Source organism: Tursiops truncatus, chromosome 11 (genome assembly GCF_011762595.2).
Source record: "Tursiops truncatus isolate mTurTru1 chromosome 11, mTurTru1.mat.Y, whole genome shotgun sequence".
Lineage (NCBI taxonomy): Eukaryota > Metazoa > Chordata > Mammalia > Artiodactyla > Delphinidae > Tursiops > Tursiops truncatus.
Window position 1 is genome coordinate 21,257,664 of NC_047044.1, and position 25,509 is coordinate 21,283,172.

General features: G+C 36.2%; 1 protein-coding gene across 8 annotated transcripts in view; it reads left to right on the top strand.

The window, feature by feature from the left end:
• The window catches only part of BLTP3B (bridge-like lipid transfer protein family member 3B), a 103,900-nt gene that overhangs the window by 62,758 nt on the left and 15,633 nt on the right, over positions 1-25,509 (top strand). For 4 of the 8 annotated variants that reach the window (XM_019918591.3, XM_019918593.3, XM_019918588.3 and 1 more), the window contains 5 exons: positions 6,974-7,167; positions 8,628-10,126; positions 10,456-10,631; positions 14,469-14,611; positions 15,288-15,438. In XM_019918591.3, the coding sequence (XP_019774150.1) occupies positions 6,974-7,167; positions 8,628-10,126; positions 10,456-10,631; positions 14,469-14,611; positions 15,288-15,438 (2,163 nt within the window). Of the gene's footprint in view, positions 1-6,973; positions 7,168-8,627; positions 10,127-10,455; positions 10,632-14,468; positions 14,612-15,287; positions 15,439-25,509 lie in introns of those variants that run through there. The other 4 variants (XM_019918589.3, XR_002172906.3, XR_002172905.3 and 1 more) reach the window with 4 other exon arrangements.

Here is a 25,509-nt window from a genome sequence, read left to right on the forward strand (position 1 = left end):
ACCTTTTTCATTATTTTGGTTGAAAATTATAGTTGAGAAAAAGTGTTTAAATGAAATAGGTTATATTATTTGAGGAAAAAAAAATTTTTTAAGTAGAACTCCAGATTCTTTGACCTACTTAGCTCATTTGTTTAACATTCACTTAATATAGGTTTTTAGTTTCAAAGGGAATTTCTGATGCTCATGCCTTTGTTGTTAAATTAAAAAAAAGATATCCTTTGGAGAAAGAAATTACTTTGGAGAAAGAGATGTCAAACTATTTTATCATTTTAATCCTCATTTGTAATGACCTTTTAGTATCTAATCTCCTCACCATCTTCATGCTTTTCAGTATTCTTTTGTGTATTTCAAATTTGTTTTCTCTTCTACCTCCTTGACTGGAACAGTGAGAAAATTAACATAGGTTAAGGCATTTGCTCAGCACCTTTATGAAGAATAAAATGGCACAGCTGAAACTCAAGTATAGGTCTTCTAAATCAAAATTCTTCTTACCCTTTCCCCCCAACTATATTTCACTGCCTCCCCAGGTTATTTACAACTATTTACCTGTAATTGGATAATCCCATTGTTTCCAACACCCACCCCCCAAATTGTTTTCCTTAAATAATGTCTCATTCATTGAACTAGTAACTTTTCTTCAGACTAAAGCCTATAGTTTCCAGGATTTCAGACTTCTAATCTAGGTTTATTTCTATCAGTTTTGTTAACATGCACCAAGGGAATTATAATCCCATTCTATAATCTATATGATTTTTTCTGATAAAAATATAAAACTCCTTCCCAGCAATGTAAATCTTAGCCACCTAGGAGTGAAATCGGTTGCTTACGTTTAACTGTTTTCAACTTTTTATTATGGAAAATTTCAAAGAGATATAAAAGTAAAGAACATAGTATACTGAATCCCTGTGTATAGGGATCCATTTTCAGTCCTCACATTTCGTCTTTCTGTTAAGCGATCCAACTTTAAAAATATATAACCTTTTTTTATAATTGTAAATGTAACATACATTCATTATATTAAAAAAAAAAAGAGAAAATGCCAAAAATTTAAAAAATGCCTGTGAGCCTACAACTTAGAGACAACTTCTACTAACATAAGTGTATCAGTTTGCTAAGGCTGCCATAATAAAATACCACAGACTAGGTGGTTTAAACAACAAATTTATTTCCTCACAGTTTTGGAGGCTAGAAGTTCTAGGTCAGAGTGTTGACAGGGTTGTTTCCTCAGAGACCTCTTTCGTTGGCTTGTAGATGGCTGTCTTCTCACATGGTCTTTCCTCTGTGTGTATCCATTTTTTAAGCTCTTCTTATGGCACCTGTCATATTGGACTAGAGCCCACCCATATGAACTCATTTTTACCATAATTGCCTCTTTAAAAGCCCTATCTCCAAATACAGCTCATTCTGAGGTATTAGGGGTTAGAACTTCAGCATATCAATTTTGAGGGGATGCATTTCAGACCATAACAATAAGTATAGTGTTGTTAGTCCTGTTTTTAATGTATGCGTTTCTTTAACATGTTTGATTTACATCCTGTCCTTTTCCCTTAATGATCCTAGTTTCTACAAGTTCATTTTAAATATCTTTAATAGCTATGTAATAATCTATTTCATAAGTAGACCCCTGTAAGAAACTGCAGGTAGATCTCTCTACTGCTTAGTGTAGCAGGTTTCTTCCTCCATCCCAGGATATGCAGTCAGGGTTCTTCTATCCTGGACTACATTTGCTCTCTAGTTCTCTCTGTGGCTGCCATCATCACTCAATCTATATTTGAGATTCCCTCCACTTTCTTCCCTTGACATGATCGCTTCAGCAACCCACTTCCTTACTATCCTCAGAGATAAGCACCTCCACATCCCAATAAGATGTTTCTGTTTATATATATAAATATATACATTTAAATTTATTTATTTATTTTTGGCTGCATTGGGTCTTCATTGCTGTGCGTGGGCTTTCTTTAGTTGCGGCGAGCAGGGGTTACTCTTCGTTGAAGTGTGAGGGCTTCTTATTGCGTTGGCTTCTCTTGTCGCAGAGCACGGGATCTAGGTGCGTGGGCTTCAGTAGTTGCGGCACATGGGCTCAGTAGTTGTGGCTCGCAGACTCTAGACCACAGGCTCAGTAGTTGTGGTGCACGGGCTTAGTTGCTCCATGGCACATGGGATCTTCCCAGACCAGGTATTGAACCTGGGTCCCCTGCATTGGCAGTCAGATTCTTAACCAGTGCGCCACCAGGGAAGTCCCAAGAAGGGAAAGTTTTTGAAGGTTGCTTCTTGCTGACTGTAATAATAGGAAAAGAAATCAAAACAATACCTCTTATTTATACAGTTAGTTTTAGATTAAACTGTATACATTTTTTTTTTTCCGGTATGTGGGCCTCTCACTGTTGTGGCCTCTCCCGTTGCGGAGCACAGGCTCCGGACACGCAGGCTCAGCAGCCATGGCTCACGGGCCCAGCCGCTCCACGACATGTGGGATCTTCCCGGACCGGGGCACGGACCCATGTCCCCTGCATCGGCAGGCGGACTCTCAACCACTGCGCCACCATAGAAGCCCTGCATACTTTTTCTTTAACATCTTTATTGGAGTACAATTGCCTTACAATGGTGTGTTACTTTCTACTGCATAACAAAGTGAATCAGCTATACATATACATATATCCCTATATCTCCTCCCTCTTGCGTCTCCCTCCCACCCTTTCTATCGCACCCCTCTAGGTGGTCACAGAGCACTGAGCTGATCTCCCTGTGCTATGCGGCTGCTTCCCACTAGCCGTCTGTTTTACATTTGGTAGTGTATATATGTCCATGCCACTCTCTCACTTCATCCCAGCTTACCCTTCCCCCTCCCTGTGTCCTCAAGTCCATTCTCTACATCTGCATCTTTATTCCTGTTCTGCCCCTAGGTTCTTCAGAATCTTTTTTTTCTTTAGATTCCATATATATGTGTAAGCATATGGTATTTCTTTTTCTCTTTCTGACTTATTTCACTCTGCATGACAGACTCTAGGTCCATCCACCTCACTACAGATAACTCAATTTCATTTCTTTTTATGGCTGAGTAATATTCCATTGTATATATGTGCCACATCTTCTTTATCCATTCATCTGTCGATGGTCACTTAGGCTGCTTCCATGTCCTGGCTATTGTAAATAGTGCTGTGATGAACATTGTGATACATGACCCTTTTTGAATTATGGTTTTCTCAGGGTATATGCCCAGTAGTGGGATTGCTGGTGCATATGGTAGTTCTAGTTTTTTAAGGAATCTCCATACTGTTCTCCAAAGTGGCTGTATCAATTTACATTCCCACGAGCAGTGCCAGAGGGTTCCCTTTTCTCCACACCCTCTCCAGCATTTATTATTTGTAGATTTTTTGATGATGGCCATTCTGACTGGTGTGAGGTGATACCTCATTGTAGTTTTGATTTGCATTTCTCTAATGATTAGTGATGTTGAACATCCTTTCATGTGTTTGTTTGCAATCTGTATATCTTCTTTGGAGAAATGTCTGTTTAGGCCTTCTGCGCATTTTTGAATTGGGCTGTTTGTTTTTTTGATATTGAGCTGCATGAGCTGCTTGTAAATTTTGGAGATTAATCCTTTGTCTGTTGCTTCATTTACAATTTTCTCTCCCATTCTGAGGGTTGTCTTTTTGTCTTGTTTATGTTTTCCTTTGCTCTACAAAACCTTTTAAGTTTCATTAGTTCCCATTTGTTTATTTTTGTTTTTATTTCCATTCCTCTGGGAGGTGCGTCAAAAAGGATCTTGCTGTGATTTATGTCATAGGGTGTTCTGCCTATGTTTTCCTCTAAGAGTTTTATAGAGTCTGGCCTTACATTTAGCTCTTTAATCCATTTTGAGTTTATTTTTGTGTATGGTGTTAGGGAGTGTTCTAATTTCATTCTTTTACATGTAGCTGTCCAGTTGTCCCAGCACCACTTAGTGAAGAGGTTGTCTTTTCTCCATTGTATACTCTTGCCTCCTTTATCAAAAATAAGGTGACTATAGGTGTGTGGGTTTATCTCTGGGCTTCCTATCCTGTTCCATTGATCTGTATTTTTGTTTTTGTGCCAGTACCATACTGTCTTGATTATTGTAGCTTTGTAGTATAGTCTGAAGTCAGGGAGCCTGATTCCTCCAGCTCCATTTTTCTTTCTCAAGATTGCTTTGGCTATTCGGGGTCTTTTGTGTTTCCATATAAACTGTGACTTTTTTTGTTCTAGTTCTGTGAAAAATGCCCTTGGTAGTTTGATAGGGATTGCATTGAATCTGTAGATTGCTTTGGGTAGTAGAGTCATTTTCACAGTGTTGATTCTTCCAATCCTAGAACATGGTATATATCTCCATCTGTTTGTGTCATCTTCAATTTCTTTCATCAGTGTCTTATAATTTTCTGCATACAGGTCTTTTGTCGCCTTAGGTAGCTTTATTCCTAGGTATTTTATTCTTTTTGTTGCAGTGGTAAATGGGAGTGTTTCCTTAATTTCTCTTTCAGATTTTTCATCATTAGTGTGTAGGAATGCAGGAGATTTCTGTGCATTAATTTTGTATCCTGCTACTTTACCAAATTCATTGATTAGCTCTAGTAGTTTTCTGGTAGCATCTTTAGGATTCTCTATGTACAGTATCATGTCATCTGCAGACAGTGATAGCTTTACTTCTTCTTTCTGATTTGGATTCCTTTTGTTTCTTTTATTCTCTGATTGCTGTGGCTAAAACTTCCAAAACTATATTGAACAAGAGTGGTGAGAGTGGGCAACCTTGTCTTGTTCCTGATATTAGTGGAAATGGTTTCAGTTTTTCACCATTGAGAACGATGTTGGCTGTGGGTTTGTCATATATGGCCTTTATTATGTTGAGGAAAGTTCCCTCTATGCCTACTTTCTGGAGAGTTTTTATCATAAATTGGTGTTGAATTTTGTTGACAGCTTTTTTCTACCTCTATTGAGATGACCATATGGTTTTTCTCCTTCAGTTTGTTAATACGGTGTATTACATTGATTGATTTGCATATATTGAAGAATTCTTGCATTACTGGGATAAACCCCACTTGATCCTGGTGTGTGATCCTTTTAATGTGCATTGGATTCTGTTTGCTAGTATTTTGTTGAGGATTTTTGCATCTATGTTCATCAGTGATGTTGGCCTGTAGTTTTCTTTCTTTGTGACGTCTTTGTCTGGTTTTGGTATCAGGGTGATGGTGGCCTTGTAGAATGAGTTTGGGAGTATTCCTCCCTCTGCTATACTTTGGAAGAGTTCGAGAAGGATAGGTGTTAGCTCTTCTCTAAATGTTTGATAGAATTCGCCTGTGAAGCCATCTAGTCCTTTTGTTTCTTGGAAGATTTTTAATCACAGTTTCAATTTCAGTGCTTGTGATTGGTCTGTTTATATTTTCTATTTCTTCCTGGTTCAGTCTCAGAAGTTTGTGCTTTTCTAAGAATTTGTCCATTTCTTCCAGGTTGTCCATTTTATTGGTGTATAGTTGCTTGTAGTAATCTCTCCTGATCCTTTGTATTTCTGCAGTGTCAGTTGTTACTTCTCCTTTTTCATTTCTAATTCTACTGATTTGAGTCTTCTTCCTTTTTTTCTTGATGAGTCTGGCTAATGGTTTATCAATTTTATTTATCTTCTCAAAGAACCAGCTTTTAGTTTTATTGTTGTTTGCTATTGTTTCCTTCATTTCTTTTTCATTTATTTCTGATCTGATCTTTATCATTTCTTTCCTTCTGCTAACTTTGGGGTTTTTTTATTCTTCTTTCTCTAATTGCTTTAGGTGTAAGGTTAGGTTGTTTATTTGAGATGTTTCTTGTTTCTTAAGGTAAGATTGTATTGCTATAAACTTCCCTCTTAGAACTGCTTTTGCTGTATCTCATAGGTTTTGGGTTGTCGTGTTTTCATTGTCATTTGTTTCAAGGTATTTTTTGATTTTGTCTTTGATGTCTTCAGTGATCTCTTGGCTATTTAGTAGCGTGTTGTTTAACCTCCATGTGTTTGTATTTTTGCAGATTTTTTCTGTAATTAATATCTAGTCTCATAGCGTTGTGATCAGGAAAGATACTTGATACGATTTCAATTTTCTTAAATTTACGAAGGCTTGATTTGTGACCCAAGATACGATCTCTCCTGGAGAATGTTCCACGAGTGCTTGAGAAGAAAGTGAATTCTGTTGGTTTTGGATGGAATGTCCTATAAATATCAATTAAGTCCATCTTGTTTAATGTATCATTTAAAGCTTGTGTTTCCTTATTTATTTTCATTTTGGATGATCTGTCCATTGGTGAAAGTGGGTTGTTACAGTCCCCTACTATGATTGTGTTACTGTTGATTTCCCCTTTTATGGCTGTTAGCATTTGCCTTATGTTTTGAGGTGCTCCTATGTTGGGTGCATAAATATTTATAATTGTTATATCTTCTTCTTGGATTGATCCCTTGATCATTATGTAGTGTCCTTCTTTGTCTCTTGTAATCTTTATTTTAAAGTCTGTTTTGTCTGATATGAGAATTCCTACTCCAGCTTTTTTTTGATTTCCATTTGCATGGAATATCTTTTTCCATCCCCTCACTTTCAGTCAGTATGTGTCCATAAGTCTGAAGTGGGTCTCTTGTAGACAGCATATATACGGGTCTTGTTTTTGTATCCAATCAGCCAGTCTATGTCTTTTGTCTGGAGCATTTAATTTATTTACATTTAAGGTAGTTATCTATATGTACCTGTTACCATTTTCTTAATTGATTTGCATTTAAACTGCATATTTTTCCATTAGTGAAGCAATGAAAGATGTTTTCTGTCTCTCCAAATGTGTTTGCTATCATCTACATGTAGTATCACTTTAATTTTGTAAATAACATTGCAAAATCTTTTAATCTTAATTTAAGAAGAATAAAACTTGGTTAAAATGTATTTTCTTTTCTCAGGGAAGATTTAAAACTATCAGTTTATTAAAAATCTTTAAAAATTTTTTTTCTCCACAGTTCCATCTCCCAACCTTTATAGCCAGCTGAATGCACTACAGTTTACTGTGGATGAAAGAAGTATTCTATGGTTAAATCAGTTTCTGTTGGATTTGAAACAGAGTCTTAATCAGTTTATGGCTGTGTACAAGTTGAATGACAATTCAAAATCTGATGAGCATGTTGATATTCGAGTTGATGGCTTAATGCTAAAGGTACCATATAAACAAGTGGCTGTGAGAACAAAACCATTTTTACAGAAGAAAAGTTATTTCCAGGATTTAAGATGGGTGCTCAAATATAAGTCAACTTCATTGCAATATTAATTTTGATTTTGAAATTTGAATTTTAATATCAGTTTTCAATTATGGAAGCTTTAAGAGACTGCTTCCCCACCCTTCTCCACCCCTTTCTCTACTTTTCTTCCTTTTCTTCCCCCTGCTCATCCATTTAGAGGTAAGCAGTAGAAATAAATTTAAATGTCTTTTTTTTTCTACTTCTTACTGGAGCTCATCCATTTGGAGGTAAGCAGTAGAAATAAATTTAAATATCTTTTTTTTTCTACTTCTTGCTGGATCTGATAAAATTTTTTTAAGAAGGGTAAATAATACAGTGACACTTTTAAGTTATATCTGGGTTTTATTTGTTACATTTATTCTGTTATTAATATCCAAAGATAAAAGAAAGTTGTGTAATGCCAAAGATAAAAGAAAGTTGTGTTTTATTATAGCCAAGTAGTTGATAATCAGAATTCCATGGATATTTAAACTTTAAAGGAAGGAAGCTAAAAAAAAAAAAAACAGTATAGTGTAGTAAATAGAGTAAGATTTGGGCATGGATGAATATTTCATTTTCTAGCTCTGTTGCTGGTAGCCTAAATTTACATACCCTTAATTTCTTCTCTGTAAAATGAGATTAATAATACTCAACGGTTGCATTGCAGAAATGTTTTAAAGATCGTTTCAAAGACCTTAAAATATTCAATATAAAGACACACTTTATAACATTTATAATTATAATTTAAAACAATTACATAATGATCTTTACATTTTGTGAATATGGGCAGTTTGAGTTTTAAAACCAGTCAGTTTGAACTCTTTGTTGTGAATATTTTGAGGACTGGGCTTAATTATCTGTAGAAAATAATTTTACTAAATCGTTTGACCTATACTCCTAAGTTTATTTTATTAATAGTTTTATCCCAGAAAAGTGATTCTAATGACAGTTGTCCAGTCATTCCATTTACTTATCTAGTCATCCTCCAAATTGCTTGGATTTAAAATATCATATCAAAAAATTATCTCTTCCAAACTTTGTGCTTTCTTATTTACTCAGGGTGTATATATACTCAGGGCATAGTAAGCATTTAATTCAGTTTTGTTCCTTTTATTTTGTGATATATTGTCTACAAATATGTATATGTGTGTTATGTACTTTATTCATTATTTATTGGGCTTTTTCCTTTGGTTGTTTTCTTAGTTGTTAATCATTTAAGCCTTTTTCATTTGGTTTAATAAGCTTTGGGAGGGAGAGTATTTTATGTCGAGATAGAAAATTAGTGTTTTGGGGCAAAATGTCAAAAAGAATTCCTGAACCAAGTCATGCTCTTAATTATTTTATCTTCAAGATATATGGATTTGTAAGTCAGACTAGATTAATGTTTTTTCTCTTCTAGTTTGTCATTCCTTCTGAAATGAAATCTGAATGTCATCAAGATCAACCACATGCAATTTCTATTCAGAGTTCAGAAATGATTGCTACAAATACAAGATACTGTTCAAACTGTCGACATTCTGATTTAGAAGCTTTGTTTCAAGACTTCAAAGATTGTGATTTTTTCAGTAAAACATATACCAGTTTCCCCAAATCTGGTGACAGTTTTAATCTTCTGCATCCAATCTTCCAGAGACATGCTCATGAACAAGATACCAAACTGCATGAAGTTTATAAAGGAAATGTTACTCCTAAGTTGAATAAATACACTCTTAAAACTTCTGCTGCCACGGATGTTTGGGCTGTGTACTTTTCTCAATTTTGGATAGATTATGAAGGGATGAAAAGTGGAAAAGGACGACCAATAAATTTTGTAGATTCTTTCCCTCTTTCCATCTGGATTTGTCAACCAAAAAGGTATGCATTGTCACAAAAATTGCTGCAGACTTGTAATCAAATATCTCTAAATACCTCACAAAGTGAGTCTAGTGATCTGACTGGCCGATGGAAGCGGAAAAAGCTCTTGAAGGAGTATTATAGTACAGAGTCTGATCCCTTGACAAATGGTAGTCAGAAACCTTCAGATACATTTTTAAGATTTTCCTCTTCATCATCAGATGCAGATATTCATGTCCTGGTTCACATTCATAAACATGTCAGTATGCAGATCAATCACTACCAGTATCTGCTCCTGCTTTTCCTCCATGAGTCACTTATTTTGCTTTCAGAGAATTTAAGGAAAGATGTAGAAGCTGTGACTGGCAATCCAGCTAGTCAGACATCCATTTGCATTGGAATTTTACTTAAAAGTGCGGAAGTGGCTCTTTTGCTTCATCCAGTAGATAAAGCAAATAGTCTTAAGTCTCCTGTTTCTGAAAGTGTGAGTCCAGTGGTTCCTGATTATTTGCCTACAGAAAGTGGAGAATTTTTGTCTTCAAAAAGAAAACAAGTTAATAGTGGTATAAAACAAATTAGAAGTGTAACTGTTAATCATATGTCAGACAACAGATCTATGAGTATTGACCTTAGCCATGTCCCTTTGAAGGATTCTTTGCTTTTTAAATCAGCTAGTGATACAAATCTGCAGAAAGGTATTTCTTTTGTGGATTATTTATCAGATAAAAATTTAGGGAAAATAAGCGAAGATGAAAGTAGTGGAATTGTTTGCAAAAGTGGCTCAGGAGAAATTGGATCAGAAACAAGTGGCAAAAAGGATTCGTCTTATACAGATTCAAATAGTGTCTTAAACTACAGAGAAGACTCAAGTATCCTGTCAGTTGATAATGGTGGTAATCAGAACATGCTTTCAAATAGTTTAACTAGTAAAGGAAATGAAACCATAGAGTCAATCTTTAAAGCTGAAGATTTGCTTCCAGAAACAGTTTCACTCTCTGAGAACATGGAAATCAGTAAAGAAGAAGCACCCACAGTCAGAACACTTACATCACAGTCATCTTTAAGGTAACAACTGACTGTTAGAATTTGGGGTGGGGGGTTTGTTTTATTTGTGTGTGTGTGTGTGTGTGTGTGTGTGTGCGCGTGCACACACGCATGTGCATGTACTTATGAGTATATTTTGGCTTTGGACAGAAAACCATGATAAATGTGGTATTGGTAGAGTTAACACATGGAAGAGTAGGGTTTTCAAAATATGAAAATACTTTAAGCTTATATAATTTTAAAAATTGTGTATACTATATAAATATATATTTATTTTGTTTGAAGTATTCTTTAGAAAGAATTCTTTTCCTTTTATGTGATGATTTTCTGATAATTTTGTTTGTTAACAGTAGAAAGCCTAAGGAACGTTGCCCACCCAACATGGCTCCACTCTCTGTTTCTTACAAGAACATGAGAAGAAGCCCCTCACAAACCTCACTGGACACCATTTCACTTGACAGCATGATATTGGAAGAACAGTTGTTAGAAAGTGATGGAAGTGATAGTCATATATTTTTGGAAAAAGGTAAAGCAATATAGTTTAAGAATTCATATTATATATACACAAATCTTAGAAGTGGTATTTAAGTTTTTTAATTTATATTCAATAATCAATCACAGCCCAAAAAGACTTATTTATTTATACACACATACATGCACAATACAAACAGCATTGTACCTAACTTTCTAATGGTTGTTTCATTGCTTCTTTTGACCAGATACTCCTTCCTTTTTATGGACGACATCCAGCAATTATTTATATACAGTCATTTAGATCGTAAAGCAGACAACATTAATTCTACTAGCCTCTATCACAGGGACTCCTATATCTGGAATTTTGATTAGGTAGGCTTAATTTGCATGATGAATTCTCAACTATGTGGTCCTATGACTGGAATTTTTCCAGACTGGATCTGTTGATTCCCATAACCAGAATTCTCTTTCATACATGATAGTGTATGATGGAACTACATGGTTCCCCTATTTTATTCAGAAGCAACTAATGCCCTAGTACATACCACTAGGAATGACTTAGTATTAGATGCATCCCCATCACTAAGGCATTGGGGACTTTGTGAACAGGAATAAAACCATGGACCATAGCCAGAGAATAGTTGCCACAGACCCTAAAGCATAAGAGACCAGAGGCAAATGTGAATTACTTTGTATATGAAGAGTAATAAACCTATTGATGTAGTTGAAAACAGCTTAGGTAAGGAAAGGCTCATAACTTTAGAAACTGAAGCTTAGAGAAATGAATATACAGTCAGGAAGTAATAGAGGCAGATTTGGAACTCAGCTAGTCTGACTCAGGAACCTCAGTTTTTAACCAACCAGTATGCTATGCTAGTACCCCAGACTTGGGAAATGATTACTATATGTAAACTAAAAGCCTTAACCCAACACTTTTATAGGCAATTCATAGCAAACCCCTTTCCAGCATACTTTACCAGTTAAATGTAGACAAGTTACTGGTATGGGTCAAAAAATCTATTCTAGATTCACAGATAGCTCTATTGCCTAGTTCCCTTGCCCCCTTATGGCTTAAAATTCTACTTTAATAGAGGATTTCTGTTTTGTGATCAAATGATGCTTCAAAAACAGTTCCTCTAGAAAATATCTCTACTTACTCGTAAAAAGCATCAGTGATTTTCTTCTTATTTCTGAAAATTAAATAATTAATAAAAGTGACTACCACTCAATGTGGAGAACTTGGAAAATATAAACAACTACAGTTTGGAAAATAAAATAACCCAAAAGTCCCACAATCTAGAGCTATCGATTATAATTTATCTTATAAATGTATATATATATATATATATGTATGTATGTATTCACATATATGTATATTTGGTATTACATCACATATATGGTTTTTCAACCTGCTTTTTATCACTTGTCTATATTAACTTGTCATAAGAATGTACCCTCACCTTTTAATTGTTTCCCTGATACTGGATGTTTAGATTGTTTATAGTTTTTTCACAGCTATAAAATGCTATAATTATATCATTGTTCATAAATTTTTGTCTTCATTTCTAATAACTGTCTTAGAATAGATTCCAGCAGTAGGCTGATTTTAGGATCTTGAAAAATACAAGGGCATTAATTTTATGTGTAACACTTAGACGGTATGTGACTGTACATTCGTTATTCTCCTGAACTGTAATAATTTTCTGTCAAAGGAATTGATTTTCATTGGGAAAAGACTTGTTTTTTCTGAGTTCTCTTTTGTTTTGTTTTAATTTTACAAGAACTATATGAATACTTTCTCTTTAAAAAAAAATCAGATGTCATGGGGATATCTAGAATATCACTTTAATACCACCCTTACTCTGCCCTGATACCATTCCCCATTCCGGAAGTAACTACCATTGACTTTTGGTATATATTGACATAATTCCAGACCTTTTTCTGTGTGTTTTTATATACATTCATGTTTATACATATGCACACTAATGCACACATACATATACACATACACATATACATACATAGGTATATTGTGAGTACATATTTTTGAATATACATGCATATTTATAAACGAACAAATGTGTAGCTGGAGTACCACTCCACCACAGGCTTCTAACTAGTCTCCCCAATTCTCTTCTTGTCAATTTCTTGTTCATACTTCATTCCACAGGCAGAATATTCTTTTAAAAATGTATATACTATCATGTCAATTTCCATTTTAGTCCTGATAACTTCTAACAACTATAAGGCTATTGAGTTTAAAAAACTTAACATTACTGACAGTTGCTCCATGTGATATGGCCCCAGCTTACCTTTTCTGCTGTTTTCCCACGTGCTTACTACACTTTAATTATACTATAGTATATTTCAGTCTTTCTGTCAATCTCTTCACTATGACAAACTTCTTTAGCCTTTGTACCTGTGCCTAGAGTGTTCTTTTTTCTTTCTGTTTACTTTAGCTTAAATATTATTTTATCTGTGAAATCTTAACCTCTGGCAATGTTAGGAATTCCCTGTGAAATGGGAGTTTATTATCTCCTCATACCACAATTGTATTTATGCATTTTCCCTGGCCCTAAAAATCATTTTATTCATCCATTCAATAAATAATTTATTGAGCACCTACTGTTTTGTCAGGCACTGGGTTAGAACCTAATTATATAGTAGTAAATATAATAATAAAAAATTATTACAAAGAAAGACAAATACTATATGATGTCACTCATATGTGAGATATATTTTTTAAAATCCCAAATGAAAACAGAACAAAACCAGGCTTATAGATACAGAAAACAGATTGGTGGTTACCAGAGGGTAAGGGAGTAGGAGAATGGTCAGAATGGATGAAGGGGATCAATTGTATGGTTATGGATGGTAAACTAGACTTTTGGTGGTGATCACTTTGTAATGTATACAGATATCAAATTATAATGTACATCTGAAAAGAAAGAAATTTTTAACCAGCTACTTGGAATCTGCATTCAGCAGAGTGTTCTTTCAGTGAATGGAAGTGATACTCATTTTATAATGCATGCACTGAAGTGTTATGAAGACATAACAAAGATGTTTCTAACAACAACAACAGCAACAAAGTAAAGCTTTGTAAAATACTATCGCTTAAGCAAAAGGATTTAGTGAAAGAGTAACTTGATTGCTTGTATCCTTCAGTGAATTAATCCTTGAAATCATTTTCAGAATTATTAGCCTTTTTTTAAATATAAAGTCAGAATCCATGCAAGATTGAAGTGAAAAAAAATTGAGGCTTTGTTTTGTGTCTTTGGTTCTTCTGATTTTTCTAGATTCATTTTCAATAGTTATTTTTATAGTATTTTTTTAAAGTATTGATGTGTTATGGACACAAAATTTTTTTTAAATTGCCTTTTACCACAGACAGTTTGAGAAATATTGAAATATAGCATGTTGAGAAATTAAGGCAGGTCGATAAGGATGGAGAACAATCACATTGACAATAGTAGCATTAACTTCATGTAGATGAAGGGGAATGAAAAGGGAAATGAAGTGGTCAGACTGGGACCACTGAATGTTGGGTAGAATAGAGGAGGCAAAGCTGGCTGACCAGGAACCTGCTAGTAATGCCAGCACCACACCTGCAATGGGAAGAACACAGATTGTGGTCGGCTGTGGTAGATTTCTTTTCATACTGTCTAAGTTTAGGGTTTAGTATCTCTAACGTTTTATTGTGGAAAGTTATTTCTTATTATTTGCTAACTAACCACAGTTTAATTTTTCTTTGCTTATTGTCTTTTAAACATGGTTGTGCTTGAGAAAGTGTTGAAGAAATAATCTGTTTTGGTTAGATAAATGTAACATTGTTGGACCATGTGTAAACTGATTTTAATTTAATTTAATTATTTCTGTATTATTTCAGGTATTAAAAAGAACTCAACTACAAATTACCAGAGCCCAGCAGATCGGGCAAATGCCAGTGAAAACCTACAGAATTATGGTGAAACCTCTCCAGATGCCATCAGTACAAATTCAGAGGGTGCTCAAGAAAATCATGACGACCTGGTAATCTATTGAGACATTCTATGAAGAGAAATGCCACCAACTTTATCTCATATCCAATATGTACACATTTAAAGACATTAATATGTAAAATGAATTGACTTAGATTGTGGGTGATTTACTTTGCTCTTTCTACTCTTGAAATTTTTCCTTTGCTCTTACTGAATCATTTTTTTCTGAATTTCACTTTTCTAATTTTTTTTTTTTTGTATTGAGGAGGGAAGGTTCTATGTTTCTTTTTTCAGTTCTTTATATTTTGATCTTAGTTCAATTTAAATACACTTTGAGAAAGTTTGATAGTAAAGATGGTGGTCAGTCCTTATGAGGGGCTGTCTACAAAAGAAATGTTACTGGTTTATTTTAAGCCATCTTCGCCCAGTGAAATATTCTTATGGATGACTTAGAAAATAAGTTCAGCATTGAGTGAAAATAATTTCACTCAGAAATGTCATATAATTAATCTTTGTGACCTAAAAATATTCTCTTGACTAAGTAGGAAGAAAGGAAGTGGAAGTTTATCACTGTAGTGCAATAACTGCTTTCTGTTGATCACAAATATATTTTTGGTTTATTAAGTCACAGTTGTATTTTTAGAGGTTATAGTAGTTTCCTTTGTTATTTCCTAAATTTTGTTCTAAATTATTTGGTATACTAATATTATTTATGCAATCCTTCTTAGATGTCAGTTGTGGTGTTTAAAATTATTGGTGTTAATGGAGAAATTGACATCCGAGGGGAAGATATGGAAATCTGTCTTCAAGTAGACCAAGTGACACCAGATCAGTTAGGCAATATCAGTCTACGGCATTACCTTTGTAATCGTCCAGTAGGTAAGACTTTAACGTGATTTAAACTTTTTTTAATTTAATTTTTAAAAATTAATTAATTTTTGGCTGAGTTGAGTCTTTGTTGCTGCGTGGGGGCTTTCTCTAGATGTGGCGAGAGGGGGCTGCTCTTTGTTGCGGTGCGCGGGCTTCTCGTTGCGGTGGCTTCTTGTTGTGGAGCACGGGCTCTAGGTATGCGGGCTTCAGTCGTTGTGGCTTGTAGGCTCAGTAGTGGAGCACGGACTTAGTTGCTCCGTGACATGTGGGATCTTCCTGGACCAGGGCTTGAACCCGTGTCCCCTGCATTGGCAGGTAGATTCCTAACCACTGTGCCACCAAGAAAGCCTAAACTTGTTTTGTTTTTACCCATATGATTTATCAGCAATTCTGTCTTTGATATAAATGCATTCACAGAAAATGACATTTATTTATAATAATGCAAGAGATTTGTTCTTTTAGATTACCATATTTCAATAAAGTACTTTAAGTTATTAGAAACATAACCTGTTGAAGAGGTACTTCCTCATTTATCTTTGTTTTTGCTGTTAAGTTCCATCTTTTACTTTTTCAGTTGTCCCATTCTTTGAGATGATAGGTCTGAGAAAACTAATATCTTTTCTATATTAAAAGAGTGATAGGGGCTTCCCTGGCGGCGACGTGGTTGGAATTCCGCCTGCCGACGCAGGGGACACGGGTTCGTGCCCCGGTCTGGGAAGATCCCACATGCCGTGGAGTGCCTGGGCCCGTGAGCCATGGCTGCTGAGCCTGCGCGTCCGGAGCCTGTGCTCCGCAACAGGAGAGGCCACAACAGTGAGAGGCCCACATACCGCAAAAAAAAAAAAAAAAAGAGTGATAAAGTAATCCTAAAAGGTCAAAGTTAGTTCCACACTAGAATGAGTGTCAATTTTTGTATTCTATTATCTTGCTTATAAGCAAACATTTTCTGAGTCTGGCATGTTACTTGATATTTGGTAAAATCACGTATCCTGTTCTTGTGGTTTTTCATTCTAAGATCAACACATTCACTTAGACATAGAGGGATATAAGCAACAAAATATACAGTGTATGACGAGGAATACCACATTAAACCAGCCCTTTCTCAAACTTTACGTGGAATTATCACTCACGGTTTTCAGTTATTTAAAGAAATGAATTTATTAAAATAGTTATACTAAGAAATTTAAATGACAATGTTCTATTAAAAAGTCACTGAGCTGGAATATTTTTCTTTGCTATATACACAGAATGCTATATCTGATATATAACATGTTGAAATACATATAGTCCTGCATGATATCAAATAAGTATGCTATCACCTCACATCCTGGGAATTGCAAGTAATTTGTCTATAAACTAGCATCATAGAAAAAAATTGGCTCCTGGCTTTTTTCTGTGTGTAGGCCTTGCAGTTTACAATGTATCTCCTAAAAAAAAAAATTCAAGAATTTCATATTAGCAAGTGTAAATCCCAATAGCATACAAAATGGAGGAAGATAAGTATATAGTTGGAAAGGTTTTGTAGTCAATGAAAAATCAACAAAAAAAGATTGAACATAAAATTTCCAAAGCTAGACCCTATTCTATACCCAACACAAACACTTTTTTGCACAGTTTTTTACTCCTTCTTATAGCCCACTATTACCATGGCCCACTTATTACTTTGTTTCATGTTGTTCCTGACTGCAGAAATCATTTTGAAATGCCTTATATGTATGGGGTATACAGTCAGTGCTGTCTAATACCTTATTTTTTCACAGCTGTCTTGGTTGTTTAAAAATAAACAAAATAACAAGAAAGAAAGGAAAGGAAAGGGAAAGGGAATAAAGGGAAAAGGAGAAAAAAATAGCTTGAACATTTAAAACATTAGTAAGCCATATGAACAAAGATTGTATTTGATCTACAGTTTATATACACTGTCACTCTGACATGAACAGTTAAAATTGCAAAGTTGGGGCTTCCCTGGTGGCGCAGTGGTGGAGAGTCCGCCTGCCGATGCAGGGGACGCGGGTTTGTGCCCCGGTCTGGGAGGATCCCACATGCCGCGGAGCGGCTGGGCCCGTGAGCCATGGCCGCTGGGCCTGCGCGTCCGGAGCCTGTGTTCCGCAACGGGAGAGGCCACAGCAGTAGAGGCCCGCGTACCACAAAAAAAAGAAAAAAAATTGCAAAGTTGTTTTTGCTTTTGTTTGTTTTTCTGTAATGGATGGACTTTGGATTCCTTTAATAGGAAGACCTTAATGTAAGTTTCATGGCCTAAAAGATAATAAGCAGGAGTGATTTTTGACTAACGAGAATTTTGTTTTGTTTTACCTCTGTTCTAAATACTCTTTTTCGTTTGAAATTATTTATAGCTCTCAGCTCCCTGGAGTGAGTAGTGTGTATGTGTGTGTGTGTGTATGCTTGTGTGTAGATAGACTTATATAGATATACAGATAGATAAAAGGCAAAATAAAATCACATTTACCAAGTTGTTTGTTTTCAGTTGCTCTTAGTATTAAGTAGACAAGTTAGTTAACTCTTATTTTTCTTGGTACAGGAAAAAAACACTAACCATGATCAGTTTGTGACCATTTCTTTTACCTTCTATTTAAAAAAATTAGAATATCGAGTTCTTAATTGTTAAAAGAATTCTTTGGGTGTCTTTTTTTTTTTTTTTTGGCAGCTAAGTCCCACGTGGACCACCAGGGAATTCCCTAGGAGTATTTTTAATATTTTCTAGTATCTATACCATTTATTTATTTTGAATTGTTAATAAATAGTGCTAACATTAATTAAATATCAATTTTTACCTGAAATAAAAGTTTTAAAAACAACTCTCCACTTTATGTTGCATGTAGAGATCTATCCGTGCTGCATAAATATAAGTATCTTTAATTTCTTGCACCTTTCTCCCCTTCATAAATATATATACATTTCACTTCTGTAAGACTAGAGTATTCACACGCATACTGAGGAAAATTAAACATCTTTCTATCATGAATTTGATAAATGAAGTCTTCTTATGAGGGCCCATGGGACAGATAACTTGGACCCTCAATAACTGAAGCAGCTTCACCTTTCCAGAACAGTTTGTTTTTAACTCACGGATTCTATGAATTGTGTGTGAAACTGATCGTATTTTTCTTTTTGCTGCGAGGAAGTTATTTTTGGTCTACCTTTGGCACAGAAATTTAAATAATGTATTTTAAGTTAATAATCTTACCACTTGTCTTTACTTTTCCATTCCCTACTTATTTTTTTTCTTTATTTTTTACATCTTTATTGGAGTATAATTGCTTTACAATGGTGTGTTAGTTTCTGCCTTATAACAAAGTGAATTAGTTATACATATACATATGTTCCCATATCTCTTCCCTCTTCCTCTCCCTCCCTCCCACCTTCCCTATCCCACCCCTCTAGGTCCTCACAAAGCACCGAGCTGATCTCCCTGTACTATGTGGCTGCTTCCCTCTAGCTATATATTTTACGTTTGGTAGTGTATATATGTCCATGCCACTCTCTCACTTTGTCACCGCTTACCCTTCCCCCTCCCCGTGTCTTCAATTCTCCACTACGTCTGTGCCTTTATTCCTGTCTTACCCCTAGGTTCTTCATGACATTTATTTTTTCTTAAATTCCATATATATGTGTTAGCATACGGTATTTGTCTTTCTCTTTCTGACTTACTTCACTCTGTATGACAGACTCTAGGTCCATCCACCTCATTACAAATAACTCAATTTCATTTCTTTTTATGGCTCAGTAATATTCTATTGTATATATGCGCCACATCTTCTTTATCCGTTCATCTGATGATGGACACATAGGTCGTTTCCATCTCCTGGCTATTGTTCATAGAGCTACAATGAACATTTTGGTACATGACTCTTTTTGAATTATGGTTTTCTCAGGGTATATGCCCAATAGTGGGATTGCTGGGTCATATGGTACTTCTATTTGTAGTTTTTTAAGGAACCTCCATACTGTTCTCCATAGTGGCTGTACCAATTCACATTGCCACCAGCAGTGCAAGAGTGTTCCCTTTTCTCCACACCCTCTCCAGCATTTATTGTTTCTAGATTTTTTGATGATGGCCATTCTTACTGGTGTAAGATCATATCTCATTGTAGTTTTGATTTGCATTTCTCTAATGATTAATGATGTTGAGCATTCTTTCATGTGTTTGTTGGCAGTCTGTATATCTTCTTTGGAGAAGAAATGTCTATTTAGGTCTTCAGCCCATTTTTGGATTCGGTTGTTTGTTTTTTTGTTATTGAGCTGCATGAGCTGCTTCTTGTAAATTTTGGAGATTAATTCTTTGTCAATTGCTTCATTTGCAAATATTTTCTCCATTCTGAGGATTGTATTTTGGTCTTGTTTATGGTTTCCCTTGCTGTACAAAGCTTTGCAGTTTCATTAGGTCCCATTTGTTTATTTTTCTTTTTATTTCCATTTCTCTATGAGGTGGGTCAAAAAGGATCTTGCTGTGATTTATGTCATAGAGTGTTCTGCCTATGTTTTCCTCCAGAAGTTTGATAGTTTCTGGCCTTACATTTAGGTCTTTAATCCATTTTGAGCTCATTTTTGTGTATGGTGTTAGGGAGTGATCTAATCTCATACTTCTAAATGTACCTGTCCAGTTTTCCCAGCACCACTTATTGAAGAGGCTGTCCTTTCTCCACGGTACATTCCTGCCTCCTTTATCAAAGATAAGGTGACTATATGTGTGTGGGTTTATCTATGGGCTTTCTATCCTGTTCTATTGATCTGTATTTCTGTTTTTGTACAAGTACCATATTGTCTTGATTACTGTAGCTTTGTAGTATAGTCTGAAGTCAGGGAGCCTGATACCTCCAGCTCCGTTTTTCGTTCTCAAGATTGCTTTGGCTATTCGGGATCTTTTGTGTTTCCATACAAATTGTGAAATTTTTTGTTCTAGTTCTTTGAAAACTGCCAGTGATAGTTTGATAGGGATTGCGTTGAATCTGTAGATTGCTTTGGGTAGTAGAGTCATTTTCACAATGTTAATTTTTCCAATCCAAGAACATGGTATATCTCTCCATCTATTTGTATCATCCGTAATTTCTTTCATCAGTGTCTTATAATTTTCTGCATACAGGTCTTTTGTCTCCTTAGGTAGGTTTATTCCTAGATATTGTATTCTTTTTGTTGCAGTGGTAAATGGGAATGTATTCTTGATTTCACTTTCAGATTATTCATCAGTAGTGTATAGTAATGCAAGAGATTTCTGTGCATTAATTTTGTATCCTGCTACTTTACCAAATTCATTGATTAGCTCTAGTAGTTTTCTGGTGGCATCTTTAGGATGCTCTATGTATAGTATCATGTCATCTGCAAACAGTGACAGCTTTACTGCTTCTTTTCCGATTTGGGTTCCTTTTCTTTCCTTTTCTTCTCTGATTGCTGTGGCTAAAACTTCCAAAACTATATTGAATAAGAGTGGTGAGAGTGGGCAACCTTGTCTTGTTCCTGATCTTAGTGAAAATTCTTTCAGTTTTGAACCATTGAGGATGATGTTGGCTGTGGGTTTGTCATATATGGCCTTTATTATGTTGAGGAAAGTTCCCTCTATGCCTACATTCTGGAGGGTTTTTATCATAAACGGGTGTTGAATTTTGTCGAAAGCTTTCTCTGCATCTATTGAGATGACCATATGGTTTTTCTCCTTCCATTTGTTAATATGGTGTTATCACATTGATTGCTTTGCGTATATTGAAGAATACTTACATTCCTGGAATAAACCCCACTTGATCATGATGTATGATCCTTTTAATGTGCTGTTGGATTCTGTTTGCTAATATTTTGTTGAGGATTTCTGCATCTATGTTCATCAGTGATATTGGCCTGTAGTTTTCATTCTTTGTGACATCCTTGTCTGGTTTTGGTATCAGGGTGATGGTGGCCTCGTAGAATGAGTTTGGGAGTGTTCCTCCCTCTGCTATATTTTGGAAGAGTTTGAGAAGGATAGGTGTTAGCTCTTCTCTAAATGTTTGATAGAATTCGCCTGTGAAGCCATCTGGTCCTGGGCTTTTGTTTCTTGGAAGATTTTTAATCACAGTCTCATTTTCAGTGCTTGTGATTGGTCTGTTCATATTTTCTGTTTCTTCCTGGTTCAGTCTTGGCAGGTTGCGCATTTCTAAGAATTCGTCCATGTCTTCCAGGTTTTCCATTTTATTGTCATAGAGTTGCTTGTAGTAATCTCTCATGATCTGTTGTATTTCTGCAGTGTTAGTTGTTACTTCTCCTTTTTCATTTCTAATTCTATTGGTTTGAGTCTTCTCCCTTTTTTTCTTGATGAGTCTGGCTGGTGGTTTATCAATTTTGTTTATCTTCTCAAATAACGAGCTTTTAGTTTTATTGATCTTCGCTATCGTTTCCTTCATTTCTTTTTCATTTATTTCTGATCTGATATTTATGGTTTCTTTCCTTCTGCTAACTTTGAGGGTTTTTTGTTCTTTCTCTTATTGCTTTAGGTGCAAGGTTAGGTTGTTTATTCGAGATGTTTCCTGTTTCTTAAGGTAGGATTGTATTGCTATAAACTTCCCTCTTAGAAATGCTTTTGCTGCATCCCATAGTTTTGGGTCGTCGTGTCTCCATTGTCATTTGTTTCTAGGTATGTTTTGATTTCCTCTTTGATTTCTTCAGTGATCACTTCATTATTGAGTAGTGTATTGTTTAGCCTCCATGTGTTTGTATTTTTTACAGATCTTTTCCTGTGATTGATATCTAGTCTCATAGCGTTGTGGTCGGAAAAGATACCTGATACAATTTCAATTTTCTTAAATTTACCAAGGCTTGACTTGTGACCCAGGATATGGTCTATCCTGGAGAATGTTCTATGAGCACTTGAGAAAAATGTGTATTCTGTTGTTTTTGGATGGAAAGTCCTATAAATATCAATTAAGTCCATCTTGTTTAATGTATCATTTAAAGCTTGTGTTTCCTTATTTATTTTCATTTTGGATGAACTGTCCATTGGTGAAAGTGGGGTGTTAATGTCCCCTACTATGAATGTGTTACTGTCGATTTCTCCTTTTATGACTGTTAGTATTTGCCTTATGTATTGAGGTGCTGCTATGTTGGGTGCATAAATATTTACAATTGTCATATCTTCTTCTTGGATCGATCCCTTGAGCTTTATGTAGTGTCCTTCTTTGTCTCTTGTAATAATCTTTGTTTTAAAGTCTATTTTGTCTGATACAAGAATTGCTACCCCAGCTTTATTTTGGTTTCCATTTGCATGGAATATCTTTTTCCATCCCCTTACTTTCAGTCTGTATGTGTGTCTAGGTCTGAAGTGGGTCTCTTGTAGACAGCATATATAAGGGTCTTGTTTTTGTATCCATTCAGCCAGTCTGTGTCTTTTGGTGGGAGCATTTAATCCATTTACACTTAAGGTAATTATCAATATGTATGTTCCTATTCTGATTTTCTTAATTGTTTTGGGTTTGTTATTATAGGTCTTTTCCTTCTTTTGTGTTTCTTGCCTAGATAGGATCCTTTAGCATTTGTTGTAAAGCTGGTTTGGTGGTGCTGAAGTCTCTCAGCTTTTGCTTGTCTGTAAAGGTTTTAATTTCTGCATCAAATCTGAATGAGATCCCTGCTGGGTAGAGTAATCTTAGTTGTATGTTTTTCTCCTTCATTACTTTAAATATGTCCTGCTAGTCACTTCTGGCTTGCAGAGTTTCTGCTGAAAGATCAGTTGTTAACCTTATGGGGATTCCCCTGTGTGTTATTTGTTGTTTTTCCCTTGCTGTTTTTAATATGTTTTCTTTGTATTTAATTTTTGACAGTTTGATTAATATGTGTCTTGGCGTGTTTCTCCTTGGATTTATCCTGTATGGGAGTCTCTGTGCTTCCTGGGCTTGATTAAGTATTTCCTTTTCCATATTAGGGAAGTTTTCAACTATAATCTCTTCAAATATTTTCTCAGTCCCTTTCTTTTTCTCTTCTTCTTCTGGAACCCCAATAATTTGAATGTTGGTGCATTTAATGTTGTCCCAGAGGTCTCTGAGACTGTCCTCAGTTCTTTTCATTCTTTTTTCTTTATCCTGCTCTGCAGTAGTTATTTCCACTGTTTTATCTTCCCGGTCACTTATCCGTTCTTCTGTCTCAGTTATTCTGCTATTGATCCCTTGTAGAGTATTTTTAATTTCATTTATTGTGTTGTTCATCGTTGCTTGTTTCATCTTTAGTTCTTCTAGGTCCTTTTTAATGTTTCTTGCATTTTCTTTATTCTATTTCCAAGATTTTGGATCATCTTTACTATCATTATTCTGAATTCTTTTTCAGGTAGACTGCCTATTTCCTCTTCATTTGTTAGGTCTGGTGGGTTTTTATCTTGCTCCTTCATCTGCTGTGTGTTTTTCGGTCTTCTCATTTTGCTTATCTTACTGTGTTTGGGGTCTCCTTTTTGCAGGCTGCAGGTTCGTAGTTCCCATTTTTGGTCTCTGTCCCCAGTGGCTAAAGTTGGTTCAGTGGGTTGTGTAGGTTTCATGGTGGAGGGGACTAATGCCTGTGTTCTGGTGGATGAGGCTGGATCTTGTCTTTCTGGTGGGCAGGTCTACGTCTGGTGGTGTGTTTTGGGGTGTCTGTGGACTTATTATGATTTTAGGTAGCCTCTCTGCTAATGGGTGGGGTTGTGTTCCTGTCTTGCTAGTTGTTTGGCCTAGAGTGTCCAGCACTGTAGCTTGCTGGTCATTGAGTGAAGCTATGTGTTGGTGTTGAGATGGAGATCTCTGGGAGATTTTCACCATTTGGTATTAGGTGGAGCTGGGAGGTCTCTTGTGGACCAGTGTCCTGCAGTTGGCTCTCCCACCTCAGAGGCACAGCAATGACTGCTAACTGCAGCACCAAGAGCCTTTCATCTACACGGCTCAGAATAAAAGGGAGAAAAAGAAGGAAGGGAGGGAGGGAGGGAGGGAGGAAGGAAGGAAGGGGAAAGAAAGAAAGAGAGAGGAAAAAAAGAAAGAAAGAAAGAGAAAGGAAAGAAAAAAGAGAAAGAAAGGAAAGAAAGAAAAAAGAAAGAGAAAGGAAAGAAAGAGAAAGGAAAGAAAGAAAGAGAAGGGAAAGAAGGAAAGAGAAGGGAAAGAAAGAAAGAAAGAGGATAAAGGAAAATAAAGTAAGGTAAAATAAAATAAAGTTATTAAAATAAAAAAAATTATTTAGAAAAAAAATTTTTTAAGTAAAAAAAAAATGGACGGATAGAACCCTAGGACAAATGGTGAAAGCAAAGCTATACAGACAAAATCTCAGACAGAAGCATACACATACACACTCACAAAAAGAGGAAAAGGGGAAAAAATCATAAATCTTGCTCTCAAAGTCCACCTCCTGAATTTGGGATGATTCGTTGTCTTTTCAGGTATTCCACAGATGCAGGGTACGTCAAGTTGATTGTGGAGCTTTAATCCGATGCTCCTGAGGCTGCTGGGAGAGATTTCCCTTTGTCTTCTTTGTTCGCACAGCTCCCGGGGTTCAGCTTTGGATTTGGTCCCGCCTCTGCGTGTACGTCACCTGAGGGTGTCTGTTCTTCGCTCAGACAGGACGGGGTTAAAGGAGCTGCTGATTCGGGGGCTCTGGCTCACTCAGGCCGGGGGCAGGGAGGGGTATGGAGTGCGGGGTGAACCTGCGGCTGCAGAGTCCAGCGTGACGTTGCATCAGCCTGAGGCGCGCTGTGTGTTCTCCCGGGGAAGTTGTCCCTGGATCCTGGGACCCTGGCGGTGGCGGGCTGCACAGGCTCCCCGGAAGAGGGGGTGTGGAGAGTGGCCTGTGCTCACACACAGTCTTCTTGGTGGTGGCCGCAGCAGCCTTAGCGTCTCATGCCCGACTCTGGGGTCCGCGCTGTAAGCCGCGGCTTGCGCCTGTCTCTGGAGCTCCTTTAAGCAGCGCTCTTAATCCTCTCTCCTCGCATACCAGGAAACAAAGAGGGAAGAAAAAGTCTCTTGCCTCTTCGGCAGGTCCAGACTTTTCCCCGGACTCCCTCCCGGCTAGCCATGGTGCACTAACCCCCTGCAGGCCGTGTTCACGCTGCCAGTGCCATTCCTCTCCGGCGCTCCGACCGCAGCCCGAGACTCAGCT